The following is a 23,263-nucleotide window of genomic DNA, read 5'->3' as shown; positions in this document are numbered from 1 at the left end:
TTCAAAGGGCTGCACCTTGCACAACCCTGCTGGAATGGAACCCTGGTGCAGACAACCCAAGACTACAGCATCAACAGATGGCTAAGCAGTGTTAGTAGAAGTCTGTTTTTAAGGGTTACCTACTAACGCAACACCTATACTCCCAGATTCGGGGGAGGTTGAGGCAGGACGATCACAGGAGTTTGAGACTACCCGAGCCAACAAAGCAAGACCACCACTGTATAAAAGAGAGAGAGAGAGAGAGAGAGAGAGAGAAAGGAAAATAGAAAAACTACAGTCTACACCAGACATCACAAAATTGTGATCCATAAACTAAACAGTGCACAGATGGATCTGCTACCAGATAGAAAATGTTAAAAAAAAAAATTTAAACCAGTAATAAAAGGGAGGTCTGCACTTTAAAAAATATTTGAGACAGTTCTGACCCCACATTACACGTAGCACACACTAGTTAGTTAGAGGACAGGACCCCGGTATCTCTTGAGCTCAGCATTTTGGGAGCTTCAGGGCAGGACCCATTAGTGTGTTATAAGCAGCTCTTTTATAATGAAATACAAAAGAACGGAAATGCTAGGCTGTGTCCACTAGGAGAAGAATAAGCACTGTCTGGGGAAGTGTTACACACGCACGTGCACACAGCACACACACCGAACAAATCACAAGGACGTGCCTGCTTCCACCCACCCTCGGCCCGACCACTTCCCAAGCTCATGCATTTCCACACCTGCCTAATCCCTGTACAGGACTTCCCGTCCCAACACTGCGATGCGGCCACTGCGTTCTCGCCCGAGTGGCGGCCGGCCCTCACGCTGTAGCTCTCTTCTTTTCCCGCTTACTTGGGCCAAACTCAATCAGCAATCTGTTTCCTCTCCTACCTAATAAAATTTTGCTATCATTTAAAAAAAAAAAAAAAAAAAAGCAAGACACACAAAGCACCATCTAGCCGGGTGTGGTAGCACACACCTGTAATCCCAGCACTCAGGAGGCTGAGGCAGGAGCATCATTGAGAGTTCAAGACCAGCCTGGGCTACAAAGTGAGCTCAAGGCCAGCCTGAGATGTGCAGCAAGACCCTGTCTCAGAAAGACAAAAAAAAAGCCAGGGATATAGCTCAGTGGCATCAGTGCCTGCCTGGCAAGCACAAGGTCCTAAGTTCAACTGCCAGTACCAAAAAAAAAAAAAAAGCACTATCTGTGGAGGGAGGTAAGATTGTTGGTGACTTTAGATTTTCTAATCAAATATTTTTAAAACATAAAAGCATTGATGTCACACTCCAAAGGTATACATGGAAATGCCCTCCCTTCTCCCCAGCTCACACTCCAAAGGGGAGCTATGAGACCAAAAGGCTGAGAGGGGACAAAAGCTGGGTCCCAGGTGCCGACCCTGATACACACGAATGCCTTCCATCTGGATCCAGGAAGCGAATACTAGGGGATGCATCACGTGCGGCCAGGAGGCTACACGAAAGGCAACCGGAAAAAGTCACTGAGACGGTACACCCCTCTGCCCCCCGCAGCACATCCTAAGCAAAATGCTTCCAGGTGAGCAAAGGGCTTCTTAGAAGTTTACATCCGGCATGAAGGATCACAGACCAGTGGTTCTGAGCTCCTCAGGCTCACAAAGAAGAGGAAGGTTTTTAAATAGTCAAACAAGTTCTATATAATGGCATTTCAATTTGTAGTTTTCTGCTGCTGACTATAGAATTTTCAGTGTCGGAAACTACTTACATGGTTTTTCTACCCTATGACATGATAACTTTTTTTTTATTTATGTAATTTTGGATAAATCACCACCTGCTCTCATTTACAGTATTCCTGGAGGTCGGGGTGTTTTATAAACTCCACTTATTCCACTAATGGCTATTCTCACTGCTAACAGCAGAGGGCAGGAGGGTGCAAGGGAAAGGAAACAGGCCTGGGTTCAGGGTTTGGCTGTTAAGGACTAGAGCCTTCCTCACGCCACACAGGGTCTCAGTATGCCTCTGCAAAACAGGGACCCTGAGTTTCCTCTAACTGTCTTAGTCTGTAAGAGTGGTTGGCAAACTTCACCCCTGAGCCAAATCTGGTATGTCACCCGTTCCTGTATGGCCTGCAGGATAACATTTTTGAGTGGCTGATAGGCAGAGAGGAATAAAACCATTAGTTCACAAAACATGTAATCCACATGAAATTTAAATTTCAGCAACCATCAAAGTTTGGTTGGAACTTGCCTATAGCTGCAGCAAGGACCTATAAGATTCTAAATACTTACTTGTCTGCCTCTTAAATAAAGGGAACAATTTTCAAGATTAGAGTGATTCTGACTAGCCAAGCTTAGTGGTGCATGCCCATAATCCCAGCACACAGGAGGCTGAGGCAGGAGGATCACTGTGTGTTAGAAGCCAACCTGGATTATATAGTAAGTTTGAGGTCAGTCTGAACTACGTAGCCAGACACTGTCGCCAAGAAAGAAAAAAGAAAAGAATAGCATTCCTTCATGAAGGAGGAAGGGAGTTTTCAGAGGCTTTCCAACAACACCACCTTCGCCAGAAGTCTACAGCTAGTGGTCCAACCCACAGATGTGCTTCATTCATTCTAGAAAACCTTCTAAGATATTTGGACCTGACACTTGATAACTAGTGGCCTTGTGTGTTTGTTTGTTTGTTTGTTTGTTTGTTCGAATTAAAGATCTTCAATAAAAACCCAGGCCTCCCAGCCACGTGAGACAGCACATGCCTGTACCCCCACCACGGTGCGTGGTGGAGACAGAAGTATCCCAAGTTCGAGCCCAGCTCGGACACTGGAGTGACACCCTGTCTCAAAATAAAACATAAAAAGGGCTGGGGATGTAGTTCAGTGAAAAATAATAGATTCAATACAAAGCACCTTCAGCCAAAACAAACGATCCAGGGCCCGCACTTCTCTGGAAGAACCTTACGATGCGAAGCCCCTGTGTCCACATTCACACAGGCCCATGGCCCCCACTCTCCGCATTCTAAGCTGCCAAGAGCCTGCAGGTTCGCTGCCGCTTCTCACCACACCGAGTGTATAAGCTTCTCGGGGTCGGGTCTCTCAGGGGTGGAACACAAAGGACTGTAAAGACCACGTTTCAAGCAAAAAGAGAGCAAAAACGACGGTTCATGTTGTTCACAGGTGGCCAAATCCTGTTTGGGTAGAAAAATTCAACTCAAGTCTCCAATGCTTTTGTCATTTTCAGCCAACCTCCCTCACTGGCACCTTGAAAGAGTGAGACCTCCACTATGAGGGAGGCTTCTCTAACATCTGTGTTTCATGTGAATGTATGGAGAAATTCTTAATTAAAATAAAATTCGCTTCTGACACAGACCCTCAGCCTTCCAGTGTAGACTCTTCAGCTTTCCATCACAGACCCAACAGTCTCCTGATAGGGGCTGCCATGTTCAGCACCCCACTGTGGGTGGCCTTTGCATAAGGACAATTCTGAGGACTTCCGGGAAGATGGCGAAGTGGTGAACACTAGAGACAGCCTTCCCTAGATCTGATGTGCAGACACTGGAATGTAGCAACGAGAGGAAGGTACGGAGGGAAGTGGGCCCCCAGGACCCAGCAAGGATCTAAAGTGAGAATCAAAGCCCACAGGGAGAGTGAAGAGTGGGACCTCAGGGAAGAAAGCCCTGACTCAGACATGGGAAGGACACCCCCAACCTGCAGACGCATGGTGAGTGCTGGCGACCCCAGAGGCCTCCATGGAGAGACGCACCACTGGAATGGAGCAGGATGCACAGCAGACTCACGTGGCTGGTGAGTTATTCATCTGGGCTGAGATATTCCCGGGAGAAGGCTATTGGCCGGTAGCCATCTTGGAGATCAGCCAAAGGAGCCAAGGAACAGAGCAGCCGCGGGCTCCACCTAGGGGTTCCTAGAGTCAGGGTCGGGCGGAACTGAGTTCAAGCCGGCAGGAGGCGCAAGGAGTGCTGCAGGCTGAGCGAATCCAGTTCCGGCCTCACAGCCAGAAACCAGCCGGAACTCAGTGGAACTGCAAGTGTGCATTTACTGGGATTCATCCACACAGAGCTAGGCTCCGGCTACCAGAGACAGCAGAGACATGCCTTGAGGGAGACTATTTTTCTTTTTTTAATTCCTGTTTTGTTTGATCTTTACTTTTGTTTATTTTTGGTTTTGCAGGGGGGTTTCTTTTTATTTTGCTTTGTTTTTGTTTTTGAGACAAGGTCTAGCTACATAGTTCCACCTGGACTTGAACTCTATGTAGCCCAGGCTGGCCTCAAACTCCCAGCCATCCTCCTACCTCAGCCTCCTGAGGGCTGGGATCACAGGCCTGTACCACCACACCCAGCCTATTTTTGCTTTTTTATGAGTGTGAACATTGCTGCTAGTTTTGTTGCTGTCGTTCTGTTTTGTTGTTTTTACTTCTTCCTTCTCTTTCCCTCCTGTCTTCTTCACCAGTTTCCCAAAGTTTGCATGATCTTCCTTTGTTCTCCAGCCTTGTTTCTAATCTCTTCTTCTATTTCTCTATCGTTTCTCCCAGCGCCTTTTAACTTTAATCCCTGAGAGTAAAATCGCCATATTCAGGACATATTTATTATATACAATTTTCTACTCTGTTTTAGATTGGGGAGGCGGGTTTTACTGGGAATCGAACTCAGGACCTCACACTTGTCAGGCAGGCACTGTGCAACTGAGCTAAATCCCTGGCCCGTCTTAGATTTTATTATATAACCACAACAATATTTCACATAGTTAAAGGTGGCAAATTAATAGTTACCACAATTTGTAACTGTCTAGACTGCTTTTGATGCTGTTGTATTCCTGACTGTACTACTTTGGCCCAGGTAACAAAACTGTCCTAATCAGTTGTTCCTGCTAGTATGCCAAGACTGAGACTGACTAAGGGTCATGAACCAGTGGCTAGGCCAAATAAGCAGCAACTTCTCATCCCCAATAAATTGGAGAGGCAGGATCTTGCAACAGCTGAAAACCCAAAATCTAGACATAGGCCAGGTATGGTGATGCACACCTGTAATCCCAGTCCTCAGGAGGCTGAGGCAGGAGTATCACAAGTTCCAGCCCAGCCTGAACTAGATAGTGATACCTTGGTCTCAAAACAAAACAAAACAAAACAAAAAGCAAGCTATACCTGAAAAAGATCTCTGAGAAGTAGTAAATGAGTTCTAAATACTAGCAATGAAACTACCTGCCATAAGCAATTTACAAGCATCAAACCAAAAATTAAACTACCAAAAATAAGTAAATAAATAAGAGAGAGAAGACACTTAAGCTTCCAGCTCACCAAAGGCAAATCCAGGGGTCAGTGAGCTAGAACAAGCCAAAAGCCATCCAACCTGGGCTCTCTGAAGTGGTAACAGCAGAAATAACAAAGCAAATAAATAAGACTCTACAATAAATCAAATCAGAAATAATTTCTCAGGTAATTACAGAGATGGTGACCATAATGAAGACATTGTTAGTGACTCTAGAGCAAATAGAGATTAAAAAAAAAAAAAGAAGATCTTAGGTAAATGATGGAAACCATGAACACGCAACATACGAAAGAAATGAAATTCATGAAACAGATTCAAACAGACAACCAGGAAATAAAAATTCCATTGAAAGTATATTTAGCAGAATGAGCCAATTTGAGGATAGAATATCTGCTATAGAAGACAGGATTGTGTTTAGCAATCATGAAAAAAGGATTTCTTACTAAGTGTGGTGGCACACACCTATAATCCCAGCACTCAGTAGCCTGACGCAGGAGGATCTCTGTGAATCCAAAGCTAACCTGAGCTACAAAGGGATTTTAAGGCCAGCCTGAACTACATAGCGACACACAGTCTCAAAAAGACAAGGAAAAGCTGGGCATGGTTGTGCACACTTGCAATACCAGCACTCAGGGGCTGAGGCAGGAGGATGGCCTCGAGGTCGAGGCTAGCCTGGGCTACAGAGTAAGTTCAAAGCCAGCCTTAACTGCATAGTGAAACCCTGTCTCAAAAAAGACAAAAAAGTGAGCCGGGCTTGGTGGCAAATGCCTGTAATCCCAGCACTCGGGAGGCTGAGGCAGGAGGATCCTTGCAAGTTTGAGAACTCAAGGCCAGCCTGAACTGCATACCCCGACGCTGTCTGGAAAAGACAATCAATAAATCAATAAATAAATAATGAGAAGGAAAAAAAGAAGAAGAAAGAGTTCTTAAAAATAGCAAGGGGGTTGCAGAGATATAGCTCAGGAGCACAGTGCCCGCCTGGCAAGCACGAGGTCATGAGTTCAATTCCCAGTACCACCAAAAAAAAGGCAAGGGACCACGAAAAACCAATCCAGCAGCTGATAGATGATACAAAGAATAACACTGATCAGAATCACTGAAAAAGCAGGAAACAAAGCAAATGACATAAAAAAAAAATCTACACCAAGGTATATAACAGTCAAGATCCCAGAGATTCAATATAAATATTAAAACAGAAACACTACATCCACCAGAAGATAGAACAGGTAGAACTCTCAAAGACATTGGTGCACACAAAGATTTTATGAACAAAACTCCAATCACACAGGAAATATCACCAAGAATCAACAATTGAGACCTCAACTTTATTAAGAAGCTTTTGAACAGCAAAAGAAACCACCCACAGAGTGAACAGACAACCCGCAGTCTGGGAAAAAAATGTTTCGCAGCTCTTCCTCAGACAAAAGACTAATATCCAGAATACATAAATAATTCAAAAAAATCAGACCCCCCCCATTTAAAGACCCACTCCAGGAAAAGGGTGTCTGAAATGAACAGACACTTCTCAGATGGAAAAGTAGAAATGGCAAATAAATATGAAAAAATGTTCAACATCACTGTTCATTCAAGAGATGCAAATTAAAACAACGCAGAGATTCCATCTCACTCCAGAAGAAATGGCTATTATCAAGAAATCGACCAGTGACCAATGCTGGCGGGGCTGTGAGGAGAAATGAACCCTTTGGGATTGCTGGTGAGAGTGCAATCTGGTGTAACCGCTGTGGAAATCAATGTGGAGATTTCTTAAAATCTGAACTGCATTACACCATAGTGATACATGCCACCATGTTTATAGAGGCACAGGATAACAGCTAAATCTTGGAAACAGCCCAAATGCCTATCAACTGATAATTGGGTAAGGAAGATGTGGGGGCTCTTTTAACAATAGAGTACTACTCTGCCATAAAGAAGGATAAGCTTGAGACATTTCTGGCTAAATGGATGCATCTTGAGACCATACACTTAAGTGAAATAAATCAGACACAAAGGTGAATACCACATTGTTTTTCTGGTGTGAGAAAGTGTAAATAAGGACGAAATGTAAATAAGAACCAAAATGTGTAACAGATACTGAGAAATGGGAAGAAAATGTTCAAACGAGAAGGGGAACAAGGGGGGAGGGTAAAAGAACGGACAACAAAAAATGATGAGAAAAGAAAGAAAAGGGGAAGAAGGGTTGAAGGGAGGGGAAAAAAGAGAACCAAGTTTGTACAGGTACAAATTCTCTATGATGAATGTGATCATTATGTATACCTAAACTGTACCGACAAACTTTTTAAAAAAAAAGAAAACTTAAATAGCTAGGAGTTAACCTAAAAACGTCTTTCGAAAACTACAGGACTTTGAAAAAGGAAATCAGAGGAGGTCATCAGAAAATGAAAACTCTTGGCTAGGCAAAACCATATTGTCAAAATGGCCATATAATCAAAACTGATATACAGATTTAAAGCAATCCCAATCAAAATACCGCACCATTCCACACAAAACTTGAAAAATCTATCCTCAGATTTATATAGAACCAGAAAAGACCCAGCATAGCAAAAGCAATTCCAGGCATGATACTGGAACAAAAACAGACACACAGATCAGCGGAATAAAACAGAAGATGCAAAAAAAATCTGATCTTTGAAAAAGGGACCAGAAGTTCTACAAATAAGATAGCCCCTTTAACAAATGGTGCTGGGAAAACTGGTTGTATACACGCAAAACATTAGTCTCTAGATCCACATTGTAAGTTCAAGACCAGCCTGGGCTACAAAGTGAGCTCAAGGCCAGCCTGAACTGCATAGCGAGACCCTGTCTCAAAAAGACAATAAAAATAAAAATAAAAATAAAACAGGTAAAACTCTTAAAGACAGAGGTACAGGAAAGGACTTTCTAAACAGAATCCCAACAGCACAAGAAACAGCATCAAGAATTAACAAATTGGGGCTGGGGATTTAGCTCAGTGGCAAAAGCGCCTGCCTGGCAAGCGCAAGGTCGTGAGTTTGGTTCCCGGTTCCGGAGAAAAACCAAAACAAACAAACAAACAAAAAAAAAAAAGAATTAACAAATTGCATTATTATCAAATTAAAAGACTACTGCACAGTAAAGGCTACATTGTGAAGTGACAATCTATAAAATGTGAAAAACTTGTCAACTAATACTCAGCAGAGGACTAATATTAAAAATATATAAAGAACTAAAAAAAAAAAATCAGACCAGCCCTCCCCCCAATAAAAGACCAAATCAAACAAGCGGCAAACTGAAATGAATTGACACTTCTCAGAAGTACAAATGGACAATAAATACATGAAAAAATGTTCAACATCTCTGTTCATCAGAGAAATGCAAATTCAAACCACACTGGCATTCCATCTTACCTCACATAGGTTGGTTATCATCAAAAACTCAAATAATAAATGCTAGAGAGGATACAGGGATAAGGAAGCCCTTCTGCATTTTTGGTGGGAATATAAACTGGTACAACCACTATAGAAATCAGTACATTCCTCAAAAACCTAAAACTAGAAATTCTATTAAATCCAGCTACTCCCCTTCTAGGTAACTTTGTCCCCAAATTAAAGATAGTATATTATACTAATACATGCATATCCAAATTTATAGCAGAAAAAAAAAAAAAATTTATAGCAGCTTAACTCCAGATAGCTAAATCTTGGAAGTAGCCTATATATCGATGGACATATGAATGGATAAAGAAAAAAGTATTCATTCATAATGGAGTACTACTCTGCCACAAAGAAGGATAAACTTGAGTCACGTGTAGGAAAAGGGAAACACCGTGAGACCGTAATGTTAAATGGAATAAATCAGACGCACAAGCTTAAATACGGCATAACGTGGGCCAGGGATGTAGCTCAGTGGCACTGCTCCTGCCCGGCAAGCACGAGATCCCAGAATTCAATTTCCGGTTCCAAAACCAAACAAACAAACTCAAAACAAAAACAAAAATATATATATATGGCATAACTTCTCTTACATATGAGAAATCTAAAGTACAGATTTTTTTAATATAGTAAAATGATAAACAATAGGAAAAAAGGGAGGGGGCTGGGGATTTAGCTCAGCGGCACAGCGCCTGCCTGGCAAGCGCAAGGTCGTGAGTTCGATTCCTGGTACCGGGGGAAAAACAAAAAAAAAGGAAAAAAGGGAGATAGCTCTTTTGCAAATGGGAAGGGAATCTAGACTTGGGGGTGGTTAGAAAGGAGATGAAAACGGGAATAAAAACAACTACGATACATTAAATACGCTCACCAACTCCCTAAGATGAAAGTAAACATGCTGCACGGAAAACGTCCCAACAAAAAAAATTTTTAAACACAATCAAATAAATAAATAAATGACAGACTAACTTCCAGCAAGCTTCAGGGGCACTGTTCTTATTTGGGGGTCCCTTAATCTCTGCTCCGGCCGAGCACAAGCCTTTGCAGAAGCCTTTGCCTGGCCCTTGGGGCGCGGCTCCCCAGGAAGCGCAGGAAACCTCGGGGCAGCGCCCCGCCCCGCCGCCCGCTGACCGCTGACCTGTGCTCTTCTCCAGGAAGTCCATGGACTCCTCGCTGGCGCTGAAGTGGCTGGACGTGGCCTTCTTGTCTGCGTCCTGCTCCACGTCGGAGCCCGTGTGCACGGAAGAGTTCGTGCTCATGGGCGAGCGCGGCATGTCCGACAAGGAGATCCGGCGGCCCGCGCCCCCGCTCAGCATGGGCTTGCTCATCAGGATCTTGGGGGACGCCGTCATGTCGAAGTTGAGCTTCACCTTCTCCTGCTTGTCGATCTTGGCAGTGCCGGCGCTGGGGTTAGACGGATCGAGCAGCATTTGGTACTGGCTGTTGGGCGTGTACGGTGTCCTGAACGGGGAATAATTAAAAACCCCAAACTTCCGGCGGATGTTGTCCACGTAAACTTCCATCTCTTGCATGGCACTGTTGAAGATGCTTTTTGTCTTTTTCACAGAAAAGGGAATTTCTTTAGACATGAGGTAGCAATTATTTATTGGAACCCAGGCTCTAGAAGGGCAAAAGAGAAAACAGACTTTGTGTCAACTTTAGTAATTTCCAAGATGGTTATTTTTCTTAATGGAAACCAAATTATCCTAGCCTGTCTGCCAAGATTCTTACGCACCTTCTTTTTAAATAAAGACTTGGTTTGGCTGGTTAATTAACGATCCACTTAACAGACATGTTCTGCCGTAAAGACAGAACATGGGTAACAAAACTCAGCGAAGACGTAAAAAGCTTCTTAGACTTAGTCATTCTAATCCTTTAAAAAACCACTAAATCCCCTTTAGTTCTCAGCTGGTAAAAAATAAAAGAGGCACTGCATCCTCGACTGCACCTCTGGAAAGAGAATTATTCCCCCGGCCTTGCTGAGTTACACAGGACCCAGAAAGCTTCCTTTGCTGAGCACAATTCTAAAAGGGCCTAGCAGGAAACTCTGGAAACCCGTTTCCCTAGAAGGAGGTGATGTTTCTGAATGTGACACAATTCACACGGAAAAGTCCCAACAAAGCAGCCCTCCGGCTTCAGACATGCAACTCTACCTCCCGTGCCACGCCGGGTCTCTCTTCCTGCTACCAATGACCCGCACCTCACCACGCTCTGCAGAGACATTTGTGAACAAAAACAGCAGCGGTCACTATTCCAGAACCGGTGGCCCATGTGACTACGGGAGAGGTGGAGAAGGCCACACCTGCTCTGCAGGTGGCAGCGGAGCACACGCAGACACACCAGAACACGACTTTGACGCCGTTTCTGATTCCCCAGCCTCAACCCAGGCTGTGGCAGGAAACGGATGCCAATGAGCTTTTCCAAAGAGGCCTTTTGAATTTCATGGTCCACAAACTGAAGACAGGCACGAAACCATGGGAAGCAAATTAGCCATCAAGGAAGCCAAAACCTCACATCCAGTCAAAGGGAGGAAGAGGCCTGGGCTCAGCTACTATCCCAAGGTCAGACCCAATGCCCGGTCTTCCCACGCTGTAAGAGAAGCGGTAACAACGGGCTTCTTATTCTACTTCACCCTGTTCCACAGCCGGCATCAGATTCCCTAGATGTTAAGAGGCAACAACCCAGGAGAAATAAGGCGCGCCCCTGGGACAGACTGCCTGCAACTCTTGGTGATGCTGGATGGCAACACGAATGGCAACTCAGCACCCCCCAAATACCTAGCTTCTCTCTCAGTGTGCTGGAACCACCAGCTTCCCATGCATCCCAAAAGCTGTCTTTCTGCTGCGACCTCCAGAAGAAGCAGTCAAACACCCTCCAGACAACACATTCTTATTCCTAGGGTCAGGGATCCATCCCAGTCCCCAGGGCTGCCCCAGAGCCTGCCTCAGCGAGGTCAAAGGGAAATGGAAGATGGCCGCTATCTGCTGAGGGTCAAAAGGATCACGCAGAAGGGGCCGGGGCCAGTGTCGGGCACCAGGGGCTTATCAGCCGGGAGCCGTAGCCTCGTGCTGGTTTCCCCCAGACTTCTGTCTGGCTTCGAGGCCTTAACTGTTTGCCTGCAGCGTCTCACGTGACTTGCATGGGGCCTTGTCAGGCAAGAGTTTCCCTCCTTAGAGGAGGCCCAGGAAATATTTAAAGGGAAATTAGACTTGCTTTCCCGCGAACAGCCCCTGGGAGGGACGCGCCATGAGGAGCCCCCAGCAGTCCGCTACAAAACGCCAGTGCGGTGGTCATCGTGCCCTGGCTCTACCCCAGCCTGGCTGCATCTTGGCTGAGTGACCTCAGAGGCATTAGCCTCTCTGGGTCTCAGTTTTCTTATTAGTAAAACAAACAAAAGCAACATATACACCAAAGCACTTCCAACAGTGCCTGGCACACAGCGGGACTTTCATTAATGGCAGGTTTTTTTTCTTTTTAAACTCTGCAGGCATTCAGTGATAGAAGTTCCTATTTTTGTTGCTGTTTTGTTTTTGGGGTAGGGGTGAGAAAGAGACTCATTACGTTACCCAGCCTGGCCTTGAGCCCCTCGGGTGAACCAATCCCCCTGCCTCACCTCCCAAGAAGCTCGGAGTAAGGGGTTCACCACCACATCCCGCTCAGCTAACATAATTATGCGTGTATGTCTAGAAGGACAAAAGAAAGAATCAGGCAGATACTTCTGAAGGGTATAAAGCAGGCGATGACTGTTCAAACACCCCTTGATTTGGGCGAGAGCCTTCCCGGGCTTCCTGTAGCACTTATTAACTTGACATTTAGCACGTGGATATCGTGTGTAGCTCTTACTCTGCTATCCTGACCTAGTTCGCCTATGCAGGCCCGGGGTTATGTTTGGCTCCACCATGCCAAACAGCTCCGAGAAAGAGACAGCATTGCCATGCCCCCCAGATGTCCACCACAGCAGGCTGCCAGGGCACCTGCCACCCCAACTCCAATCCTTACAGGGAGGCAGGAGGCTCTCCCAGAACGAGCAATTCCTCTGTGAAGCGTTTCATTCCCAGCCGCCAGCAACAGCAACATCCGGGCCCTCCAAAGTGTTGACACTCTACTGTGAAATATCCTCCCCAACTCCCTCAGTAGGATCCCTTAAATTCTAATGAGAACAGGGTGACCTAATCCTTAGAGAGGACAGAAGACAACATAGACCTACTAAGAGAGGTAGGGAAACACACACGAAGAGAAAAACACAACCTCCATGCCCACTCCCATCCAGAACCGAGGACTAAGCAAGTTTCTTCAAAATAGCCTCCACACACAGGGCCAACAAAACGCACACACCGTGTTCCGTGCCTCCTAAGCCACTTTCAGTGGCTGTTTGGCAGGTGGATTAAGAGGTCTCTGCAAGCTGGTGACAGCAGAGGCTATAGAGTCATCGACTCGGAGGGCCTGGGAGTATTTGTGCACGGGGTAAACACTGCTTCATCCCTAGTCACCCACATCCAGTATACACATATCCATCTGCACCGTGCTACCCTACCGAATAAGCCCAAGTCATCGAGACAGTTTACACCTACGCTCTGATGACGTGGAATGACGTACAGCCTGCCAGCTATTCCCCTTGCTCTTCAAACAAAAACCAAATTCCTGCCCACGCCTTTGGTCCCATCTTCCCTCAGCCTCTCTACGCCCTGCACGCTGTTTGAGCCACAGTCCTCTCCAGGCCCCTCACAGCCCAAGCCACAACTCTTGTTGGTCCCTACAAGCCCGATCGTCATACGCGGCTCTCCATCACCTCCTGACCTGGGGTGGGAAGCCCGCTTGATCGCTTGGGCAGCACCCGCCCCATGCAGGCAGCACAGTCTCCGCAGCTCCTGCAGCACGCCCGCAGCCAGCACATAGCCAGAGCCAGAGCAGGCACTAAAGGCACGCTCTTTTAAAAAAAGGAATAATGAATTTCAGAGAGACTTGCACTGAGACCGGTTAAAATCAAAGTGTGATTCTCCATCCCAAACCCAGTACCATCTCAACAGATTTCCATTTTGTCTGCTGACAAGGCACTGCTGGGATTCCTAGGGAGGAATCTGACTCCCTTGGAGTTCGCACTTTCCTTTGATCTGCAAGGCCTCAAATAAAATTTAACAGAGAAAGTGGCATTTCAGATGCCGGTGTGTTATTTAAAATTATAAAGTGTATTTGTTGTTTATTCTGTGAGATATATAATTTCTACCCTATGTATTTAAATAGTCTCCCCTATGTACCCATAGGCTTTCTCAAACAACCTGGGTGGCCTTTGAACGTCTTTGCTCATTTAATCATGGCGTAAGTTGCTGGGAGAGAATTGAGATAGCAACCGCTGCTCATCTGTGTCTACCTGTTGTTCTCAAGCACCCAGGGGCCCTGCTCTAAAGGGAACTGCTATTAGCTAGAATAATGCACTGCACCCGGCTGGGAGGGAAGGCTCACACTATCTAAACAGCCTCCCCTTGTAATTTCCCATTTTAGCTACAGAGGAAGGGGAACAGGAGGGGACTACTCAGCATAATGATAAGAGGTTCGTTTCCTGGCAATCTGGGAAAATACTTCTGATCCCTGCAAGCAGCATTTTGAAAAGCAATTTGCAAAGGAGGTTTAATTTACTCAAACAAACAAACAAATAAATAAATAAATGAGAACAGCAGCACTTAAAATAGCCATGGAACTCATTCCAATACTGGTTTGATCAACAAAACCACCAAAGCAAGAATATTTTCTAAAATACCTGAAAAAAAAAAAAAAAAAAACGGATGCCCACACATTATCAGGCTTAACACAGCACACGAAAATATTTTTCAACTGCGAGCTCAATGGTTGGAATCATGACAATAAACAAAATTAATAGCCACACCAGCTACCAACAAAAGGAAAATTTGCTTTTAAAAAAACAAAAATGGATGATGATGATGATAGTAATAATAATAATAGCCATACCCTCCACCTCTTTTCTTATCCAATGACAGTAAAGGTTCAGTTGAAGCTACATGTTCAAAGCCTGTTTTTAACTCCCACCTGTCGTGTTGTCCAAAGAAACGGGCATCGACCTGCCCGTCTTTATCCCTCAGAGCTTTTGCAGGCCAGAATGGAAAGCCCTTCAGTTTTGCCCAGACCAAAGGATGTGGATTGCTCTAGGAGAAGAAAAACAAAATCCAGGGTTGGTATATATTTGGCAACAAGATACACATTAATTAAAGCTCTGTATGTGAGGACAACTGGAATCGGGAGGAAATGATACAGGACACATGTAAGCAGAAAGAGAAAGTTTTAAGCAGGGCCCGCCCACATGAAATTCCCTAGAAGCTACGTGGCCATGATACCTGGACAAAGGTGGGAGGGGCCTTCAAGAGGCACGTGCCAAAAGGAGCACGCTTGAATCCTGGCTCTGCTGTCACTGGGGTGGCCGAAAGCAAAAGAATTCCCCTCTTTGTCCACTCAGGGTCTTCCAAGTCTGGACTAAATGTGCATCTTGCCCAGCGTTTAAAGGGCAGCAGTAACTACCTTTATGCTTTAGGGGGCTCTGCAGAGCCTTAGCTATTCAGGTGTTTATCTCCTAAGGCAAAAAGACTCATGAAGTATGTTTTCATTCTTTACTTGCCCAGTCTTGCTCTGTCCGGCCCTCCATCCCCACCCTCCCTCTCTCCCACACACACTCCAGCCCATCCCCACAATGCACTTGTCTCTGCAAAACACCAGGCCGCATGACTGAGACACTGGGTTCCATCCCCAGTACCACAGAACAAAACAAAACACAACAGTTAAGAAATGCAGAGTTCCCGGGTGTGGGGGTGCACACCTATAATCCCAGCACTCGGGAGGCTGAGGCAGGAGAATCATTGCGAGTTCAAGACCAGCCTGGGCTACAAAGTGAGCTCAAGGCCAGGCTGACCTGCATAGCAAGACCCTGTCTCAAAAGACAAAAAAAGAAATGCAGAGCTGACAGGAAACCAGGGTGACTTTCTACAACCCCCAGCCCCAAGAACCATGGTTTAGGATGACTCTGAGGTGCATCCGGGAAAATATTTCAGACCTCTTCAGAGAACCAACACAGGCTATGGTTGTGGCTCAGTGGAAGAGCACTTACCTTGCAAGGACAAAGCCTTGGGTTTGATCCCCAGCACCGCCAAAAAAAAAAGAACAGGCCCCAAAACAGTCTGTAGATGACACACACATTCAATGTTCACATCATTCCCGGAACTGGTGTGCCACATCCCACACCTCTGATAATCTCCCTTTGACTCTGCAGGTTGTAGTTTGTTGAGAATGATAAACCCAGGAACCAGGGCGCTAGGTCCAGTAAATGCACATGTCCCTTACTAGATTACTTTCACTCTGCAATAACTTTATCAGTAAAAATTATTATTTTAAATCGTGAACCAAAGTTTTATCTCCTACGCCCCTGGAGAAGGCCGACTCAGAGGAGCCACCAAAGGTACAAAGCTCAAAAGATGAAATAAGGAAAGTAAACGCAACTTACACAAGGTTCACAAAACCAGTTATCTCGTTTTTGGCAAGCAGCTAGATAACATTCTGGACATACTTCGATTTCGTTCATCTGTAAAGAAAGAGACATTAGAATGTGTCACGCCAAGGGCCTGACATCTAGCAGCCCCCGATAAATGGCGGATCCTTTTAGGTGTTGCGCTTTTATTTGGAGGGTTGGTTTTCTTTTTCTTTTTTTGTGAGATGATGCCTCACTCTGTTGTTGTGCCCGCTGGCCTCCAGCTTCTGGGATCAATAAGATCTTCTGTCTCACCCCCCAGGCACCCAGGACTACGGCTCACAGCTGTACACAGCTGACTCCCCGCTCTCCCGGCCTCCAGGCTCGCTCCACTGCAGTTCACGGCCCACCCAGCCGTCAGAGCCACTTTAGCACCGCAGTCCGAGCTTGCTCTGACCCTGAGCCTTCCCATCACGCTGGCAGTTCTGTTGAGCATGTTATCCCCACCCCTGCCTCTGGGAACACTTGGCAATGTCTGGAGACATTTTTGGTTGTTAAAACTTGGGGGCAGAGGTGCCACTGGAAGCTTCGATCTATAGAGCGGCCCTTGCAACCAAGAATTTTGTAGCCCCAAATGTCAGAAGTGTCAAGTTGTGAAACTAACTACATCTAAACCCCACTGGTGCCGGGCATGGTGGCGCACGCCTGTAATCCCAGCACTTGGGAGGCTGAGGCAGGAGGATTACTGCGAGTTTGAGACCAGCCTGGGCTACAAAGTGAGCTCAAGGCCAGCCTGAACTGCATAGAGAGACCCTGTCTCAAAAAGACAAAAAAAAAAAACCTACTGGGCTCCTTCAAGGCCATGTGCCATCTGGCCTCAGCCCTGCAGTCTGAGCTCAGCCTGTACCAGCTCTGCTCTCTGACTTGTTGCAGACAGTCTGGCCTCCCCGCAAGCCACACTCCATCTCTATGCATGTCTGCTCACAGCTAACACCATGCTGCCCTACTTCATTGCCAGTAATGATCTTTTCCCTCTTAAGACAATGCATTCTGCAAGATAACATCATGACTTTGAAATAACCACCCAGAAGCTCTTTGGTCTGAATGCAGACTTCACCATCTACTCAGCTGAATGGCTTTAGGAAAACCTATGTATCTTTGCCCGGCCTCCACTTCCGCACTGGTAGAATAGGGATGAGAGCAGTACCTACCCCACAGGTTTATAAGATCTAAATGAGATAAATGACACCGTCATCAACATGACATACATCTACCAGACCGAGAGAGGTCTTATCATTGTAAGTGCTCAATGGGTGCTAACTCATTTATTCCGCATAACCCCAGGTGAAGGAAAGATATATGTTGTGCCCATTTGAAAGAAGGAGAAAACGAGGCCCCAAGAAGTCAAAGTAATCTCTGCAAGGGGTCACAGAGGCAAAGTGACAGGGCCAAGATTCGAGCCCGCCCAGCAAAGTCCATAAGCTTCCCCTCAGCAGTTAGTTGCTATTATCTCCCCATCAGCAGGAGACTTCTTTTTCTCTTTATCTCTTGTCACCAAGCAAGGAGCCTCAAACACAACAGGTGCTCAACAGTTACTTGGACAACTGACTGATTTAATAGGTGAATAAAAAAAAAAAAAGAAATGAATAAAAAAAGAGAACATTTACATGAAGGAATGCCTTTCCTCCTCCTACCCCATTCTGCATCTGGACTAATTCAAAGGTATCTCAGAAAAAACAGCCCATCACCAAAGAAATGCAAATTTAAGCACCCAGAGATCCCAACGTGTCTAAGGATCACACTGGGGGAAAATAGACACACAAATATTTTTAAAATTAGAACACCCCCCAAAAATTAGAACATCCCTATGGTGAATGTTATCACCATGTATATCTAAAATGTACCAATAATCTTTTTTTTTTTTTTTTTTTTTTTTGGTCTTTTTGAGACAGGGTCTCTCTATGCAGTTCAGGCTGGCCTTAAGCTCACTTTGTAGCCCAGGCTGGCCCCTAACTCACAATGACCCTCCTGCCTCAGCCTCCCAAGTGCTGGGATTACAGGCGTGCGCTACCATGCCCGGCACCAATAAAATGCTTTAAAAGAACTAAAAAAATAAAATAACATAAAAACTAAAAATAAACAAATGTATAAAATAAAATTAGAATACACAATATTAGAAAGATATCAGAAAAATTACCACACTGGTTCGCTCCAGAGTACAGTATAAATTGCTACGGTTTTTCTGGAAAGCAATCAGAAGTATCCACCTGAAACCTCTGCAGTGTGCACAGCCTCTCCTGTGGTCACCGTAATTCTAAAAGTTACCCTAAGCAAATCACCATACTCATCTTCATCTTATTTAAAGCAGTGACAAAACCAGGTACTCTTAGGTAAATGACAAGAGAAGAGTAATTAAATAAATGTTGATGAGCTGCACGTAGGAATACTGCATAGCCATGAAAAATTTAGTTTTTCCTGTGTGCTTAATTACCTAGGGGAATAAAATGCATACATACACACACATGTCCCTCCCAGTGATAGCCAGGCAGTTTTTTGAGGAAGGAATGAAGGCACACACCCAGGTCCACGGCTGCTACATCTCAGTTTTTATTCATACAGCGGGGATCCAGTACAGAAGGCCTTTCTCCTGCCATTCCCACTACAACAGGACTTCACAGCTCGCAAGCCCAGCAGGTCCCTGAGTCCACACTTTCAGAACCACAGGTATCTGCAAGAGGATGCTGTCCCCTCTGGGACCCCTGGGGCACCCTCTGAGAAACAGCTGAAACCTTGCAAGAGAGCAGAAAAGAGCCCTGCCTCAATGCCACAGACTTTGGGGCCACGGTGAGAAATGAGGAACTCGATCCAGGCAACCAAGACAATTCAGGAAGCCCAGTGCACGGCGGTGATTTCAGAGAGGAATCCAAAAAATGGTTTCTTCTGCCTCAGACCACTACTAAGGTAAGGGTGTTTTTACAAACCACAAGGAGGGCACCATCTTTGTGACTTTTACTTTTCAAAGACAGGAGGTGCTACCTGTGCCTCAACAAATTCCAAAGACACCACAGCCACCCACTAGAAGATGGTGCGGACGAAAACAGCTCCCTGCTGGGGATTTAGCTCAGCGGCACAGCGCCTGCCTGGCAAGCGCAAGGTCATGAGTTCGATCCCCGGTACCGGGAAAACAGCTCCCAAACACGGCACTCTGGGTGCAGCCATCACAGGGAGGTGGGAGACACATACCTCGTGTTCACAGATTTTGATGACTACTTTCGCTATTTGCGTCAATTTGTGATTTCCTAAGGGAATAAGAAAAGAGGATTAATTCTAATGGAGAGCCCCTAACACCCCGCCCTGGGACTATACGTCCACTAACAGCCTTTTAACTCGCTTTCCCCCAGGATTCAGCTTTTAAAAGCTAAAATCCCGAAGTTTCTTGCTTCTTGTACTGTTCGAATTATGGACTTCGCCCATCTAAATCAACCCATCTTCGATGCCTCAATGTCATCTCTGAAACTGAGCAATCGTCAATGGTTTCCCTACAGATCATGGATTAATATTTGAAGTCCTTTGACCTTACAGGCTCAAATAAGTAGAAAGCAGCTTTGTTGCACACAGTAGTCCAGACTGTGACTGAAGAAGGGAATGCAGATGTCGCTGCGTAGCACATTCTGGCTGCCCAGTGCTTCTTAGTACTCCTCCAAAAGCATGCATGTTTAATTAATGAGGAAGCCAAGGGCAGGTGACCTTGCTTCCACGAGAACACTTAACTAATGCGGTCAGCATCCGAACCAAGTCTAACGCCAATCCGTCAACCTTGCACCACACCAGAGGACAAGATAGTCAAAAAGTCACCTTTTCTTTGAACCTTACGATATTTTCAAGAATTGTAAATTTGTCCACAAGGAGATTTCTCTCACACACACACACAAACACACACACACAGCCTACATTTCTGGCTAGTTTTTTGTTTTGTTTTGTTTTGTTTTTTTTGTTTTTTCTCTGGTACTGGGAACCGAACTCACGACCTTGCGCTTGCCAGGCAGGTGCTTTTGCCGCTGAGCTAAATCCCCAGCCCCTCTGGCTAGTCTTGAAAACTTAAGATCTGATAATTCTGTAACCAACAAAGCAATGTTCCATAGCCAACAAAGCTGCCAACAACAACCTCTCCACACCAACCGGAGTTTCCTGTTCTCCATAATCCCCAGTTGGTGCCACCGCCAGAAACAGTCCGGATTTGTGCAAGGCCACAATCAAACAGACAGACAATAGCAAGTGTTGATAAGGATGCAGAACAAACAGAACTCTCACAAGCCTGGTAGTAGAGCAGAAAATGATACATCTGCAAAAACAGTATGGTATTATTTCTTATACAGTTGCAAATAAAACTACTTGACGACTGCTAGTGTTTATCAAAGAGAAATAAAAACAAATGTCCACACAACCTGCACAAAAGTGGTCAGAGCAGCTTTATTCATAAGAGCCTAAGTGTCAAACAACCCAAATATCCATCACCATTAACCAGGTGTGCCAGGCACGGTGGCACACGCTGGTAATCCCAGCATTTGGGAGGCAGAGGCAGAGGCAGAGGCAGGAGGATCACTGTGAGTTTGAGGCCAGCCTGGGCTACCTAGTGAATTTAAGGCCAGCCTGAACTATATAGCCAGACCCTATCTCAAAAAACAGAAACAAACAAACATACAAAAAATTCAAAACATTAACAAGATGATTAGACCAGCTCAGGGATGTTGACAAATAAAAGCCACTCAGCAATTAAAAAGGAAGGAGCCACTGGTATACACAACAACACAGATGAATCCCAGTGATACTAATGTGTGAAAACAGTCCCCAAAAAATACAGTCTCTATGATCTATTTAGAAGAAATCGTAGGATACCCAAAACTAATCCACAGTGACAAGACAGAGCAGTAGTAGACCTGAGTAGACCAAGGGGACTGTAATATGCTAGCTCTTACTCAGATTGTGGTTATACATTTGTCACGGTAACTAATGGACTCATACAATAATCTGCATTCCATTGTATGTAATTATATCCCCACTAAAGTGTGGACTTTTGGAATGACAGGAAGAACAGCAGCACCACACAGCATACAGACGCTTGAGATGTCAGCTCCTGCCTTGAAATGCCCATTATGACCATGGCTCACCCATCAGAGCGATCTGTACTCACCCTGATACATGACTTAGAAGCCTTACTTTTAATGAAGGACACAAGGCAGCACATACCGCATTCTCTCGTTGGCGGAAACTGTCAAAGCCACTCACCCCCATTATAAATGATGCAGTTGTGCAAAATCCACTTTGCATCGGCCAGGAAGGCTTCGGTGCAGCCATACATTTTCTTTTTAGCATTCTGGGAAGAAATGAATCGGCGCACAGTCACCGGTGAGTCTGTGCAGACCAGCGTCAGGAACACCTGCGTCCTCACATAATTTCTTAGCAATCATTTCCCAAATTAATTAATGCTCTTTTACTCATTTCCCAAGGTGCTATTATTGTGAAGATCTACAACCCTATAAAAAGGTACTCGTCGAATTCATCATGGTAACTTGAATTTTCTCATCTCAAAGCTGATGTCATCTATCAAGCAGGGCCTTCCAAAGAAGAGGACGTTTTATATACTGGTGTGTTATTTATGATTAAGTCATGAGCGGCTGGGGGAGTAAAAATGATCAAGCTTCTATGTACCTGTATGGGACCCCCAGGCTGAAAGTATATAATTACTACGTATCATACACAGGTACTAATAAAAATTATTTTAAAAACTAGCAAAAAAAAAAAAGAAAAAATAATATAGGACACACAGTGGGAAAAAAGTCAAATGGTCTCACAAAAACCTCAGGAAAACTCAGTGACGTATGTATTATCTTCCCCTTTTATGGAAGATGAAAGTGAAACACAGTAATGTTAAGAAATTTATTCCAAGAGCTGGGGTCGCAGCTCAGCAGTGGAGAATTTGCCCAGCATACATGAGGGTCTGGGATTCACTCCCAGCACCACACAAGAAAGAAAAAGCAACTTATTCCAAATACAAAGCTAGGATTAACCGTCTTTTATCAATGTCCTCCCCTCGGCCCCGCACACACGCACTACGAGTGTGTACAATTTTGCAAAGCAGAATGGACTTACTGTTTGGAGGTTTATCAATGCTCATAATATGAACTAAAACTTTTTCTTTACAAATGCTTTCCATTACCCATATTTAGCTAACAGTCTGAGAAATCAGCACCAGAATGACATCCACAATCTGAAGTGTTACAATTTTCAGTAAGGAATTTCAGTGTGAACTTTTAAAAACACCTACAGGTAATAAAGAAACAGCCGCATCAGCAGAGTAAGTCCATTTTAAGAAGATGTGTCTCTACTGCTAATCTGGAGGCCTCCCGGACACTACATTTCTTCTTCGTTCTTCCTGCTGCCTGATTAGCACCTCCAAAGACAGAGGAAGGTAGGCTCCAATGCGTCTAATCGCTAATGCTTAGAAAGCTAGGACTCAGGCTGGGGGTGGCGCTCAGTGGCCGAGCGCTTGCCTAGCAGGTGTGAGGTTCCAGGTTCAACCCCTGGAAAAGCGCCCCCCCAAAAAGACACTATGACCCTTTTGAAAAAGTACCGTCAGTGGATCTGAGCACTCCACCACCATTACTGGGAGAATGTTACAGAGAAAAGAAGTGAGAGGAGTAGGAATTCTTCTACACAAATAAAACCAGAGCAGGAAAACACAGCAGTCATCTAATGAGAGAGACGACACGGGAACTGAAGGAGAATCCTGAGCCATCCTGACAACTGACGGCTACAACAGAGGCCAACCTTTTCCAATGTACAAAGATCCATGGGATGGAAAATATACTCGGCATAGTCAGGATGCTGTTCCAATGGAACGGGCTTCTGGAAGGCATCTGTCTGTAAAAGAAAAGACACACGCAAGGGCGCAGACTCATCACTACTGTGGAGGGCCAGGCACTGATACCAGCAAAGGATTCTAAGACATGAGGGAAACCTCTCTGAAACTCCAGTCTAATGACACCATAAAGGATGGCCTCGGGAAACCCCAAAGCAGTCCACCTTCTAAGTCCACTTGTTATTGATGATCCCGGGCCCAGTTATATTTGCTTTGGTTTTGTTACTTGTTCCGTTTT

The 23,263-nt window shown here is 45.1% G+C and overlaps 1 protein-coding gene across 15 annotated transcripts in view; it reads right to left on the bottom strand.

Annotated features, from left to right (window-relative positions):
• Positions 1-23,263, bottom strand: part of Zmynd8 (zinc finger, MYND-type containing 8) — a 135,341-nt gene that overhangs the window by 47,369 nt on the left and 64,709 nt on the right. For 13 of the 15 annotated variants that reach the window (XM_005392351.2, XM_013518311.1, XM_005392353.2 and 10 more), the window contains 6 exons: positions 22,935-23,027; positions 21,393-21,480; positions 19,350-19,405; positions 16,143-16,220; positions 14,681-14,796; positions 9,777-10,258 (listed from right to left, as the gene is read on the bottom strand). In XM_005392351.2, coding sequence (XP_005392408.1) covers positions 9,777-10,258; positions 14,681-14,796; positions 16,143-16,220; positions 19,350-19,405; positions 21,393-21,480; positions 22,935-23,027 — 913 coding nt within the window. The remainder of the gene's footprint in view (positions 1-9,776; positions 10,259-14,680; positions 14,797-16,142; positions 16,221-19,349; positions 19,406-21,392; positions 21,481-22,934; positions 23,028-23,263) is intronic. The other 2 variants (XM_013518313.1, XM_013518312.1) reach the window with 2 other exon arrangements.

This window comes from Chinchilla lanigera, unplaced genomic scaffold, assembly GCF_000276665.1.
Source record: "Chinchilla lanigera isolate Chin_1 unplaced genomic scaffold, ChiLan1.0 scaffold00044, whole genome shotgun sequence".
NCBI classification, from domain to species: domain Eukaryota; kingdom Metazoa; phylum Chordata; class Mammalia; order Rodentia; family Chinchillidae; genus Chinchilla; species Chinchilla lanigera.
Note: the sequence above shows the minus strand (reverse complement) of the source record. Positions and strands in the feature narration are given on the sequence as shown.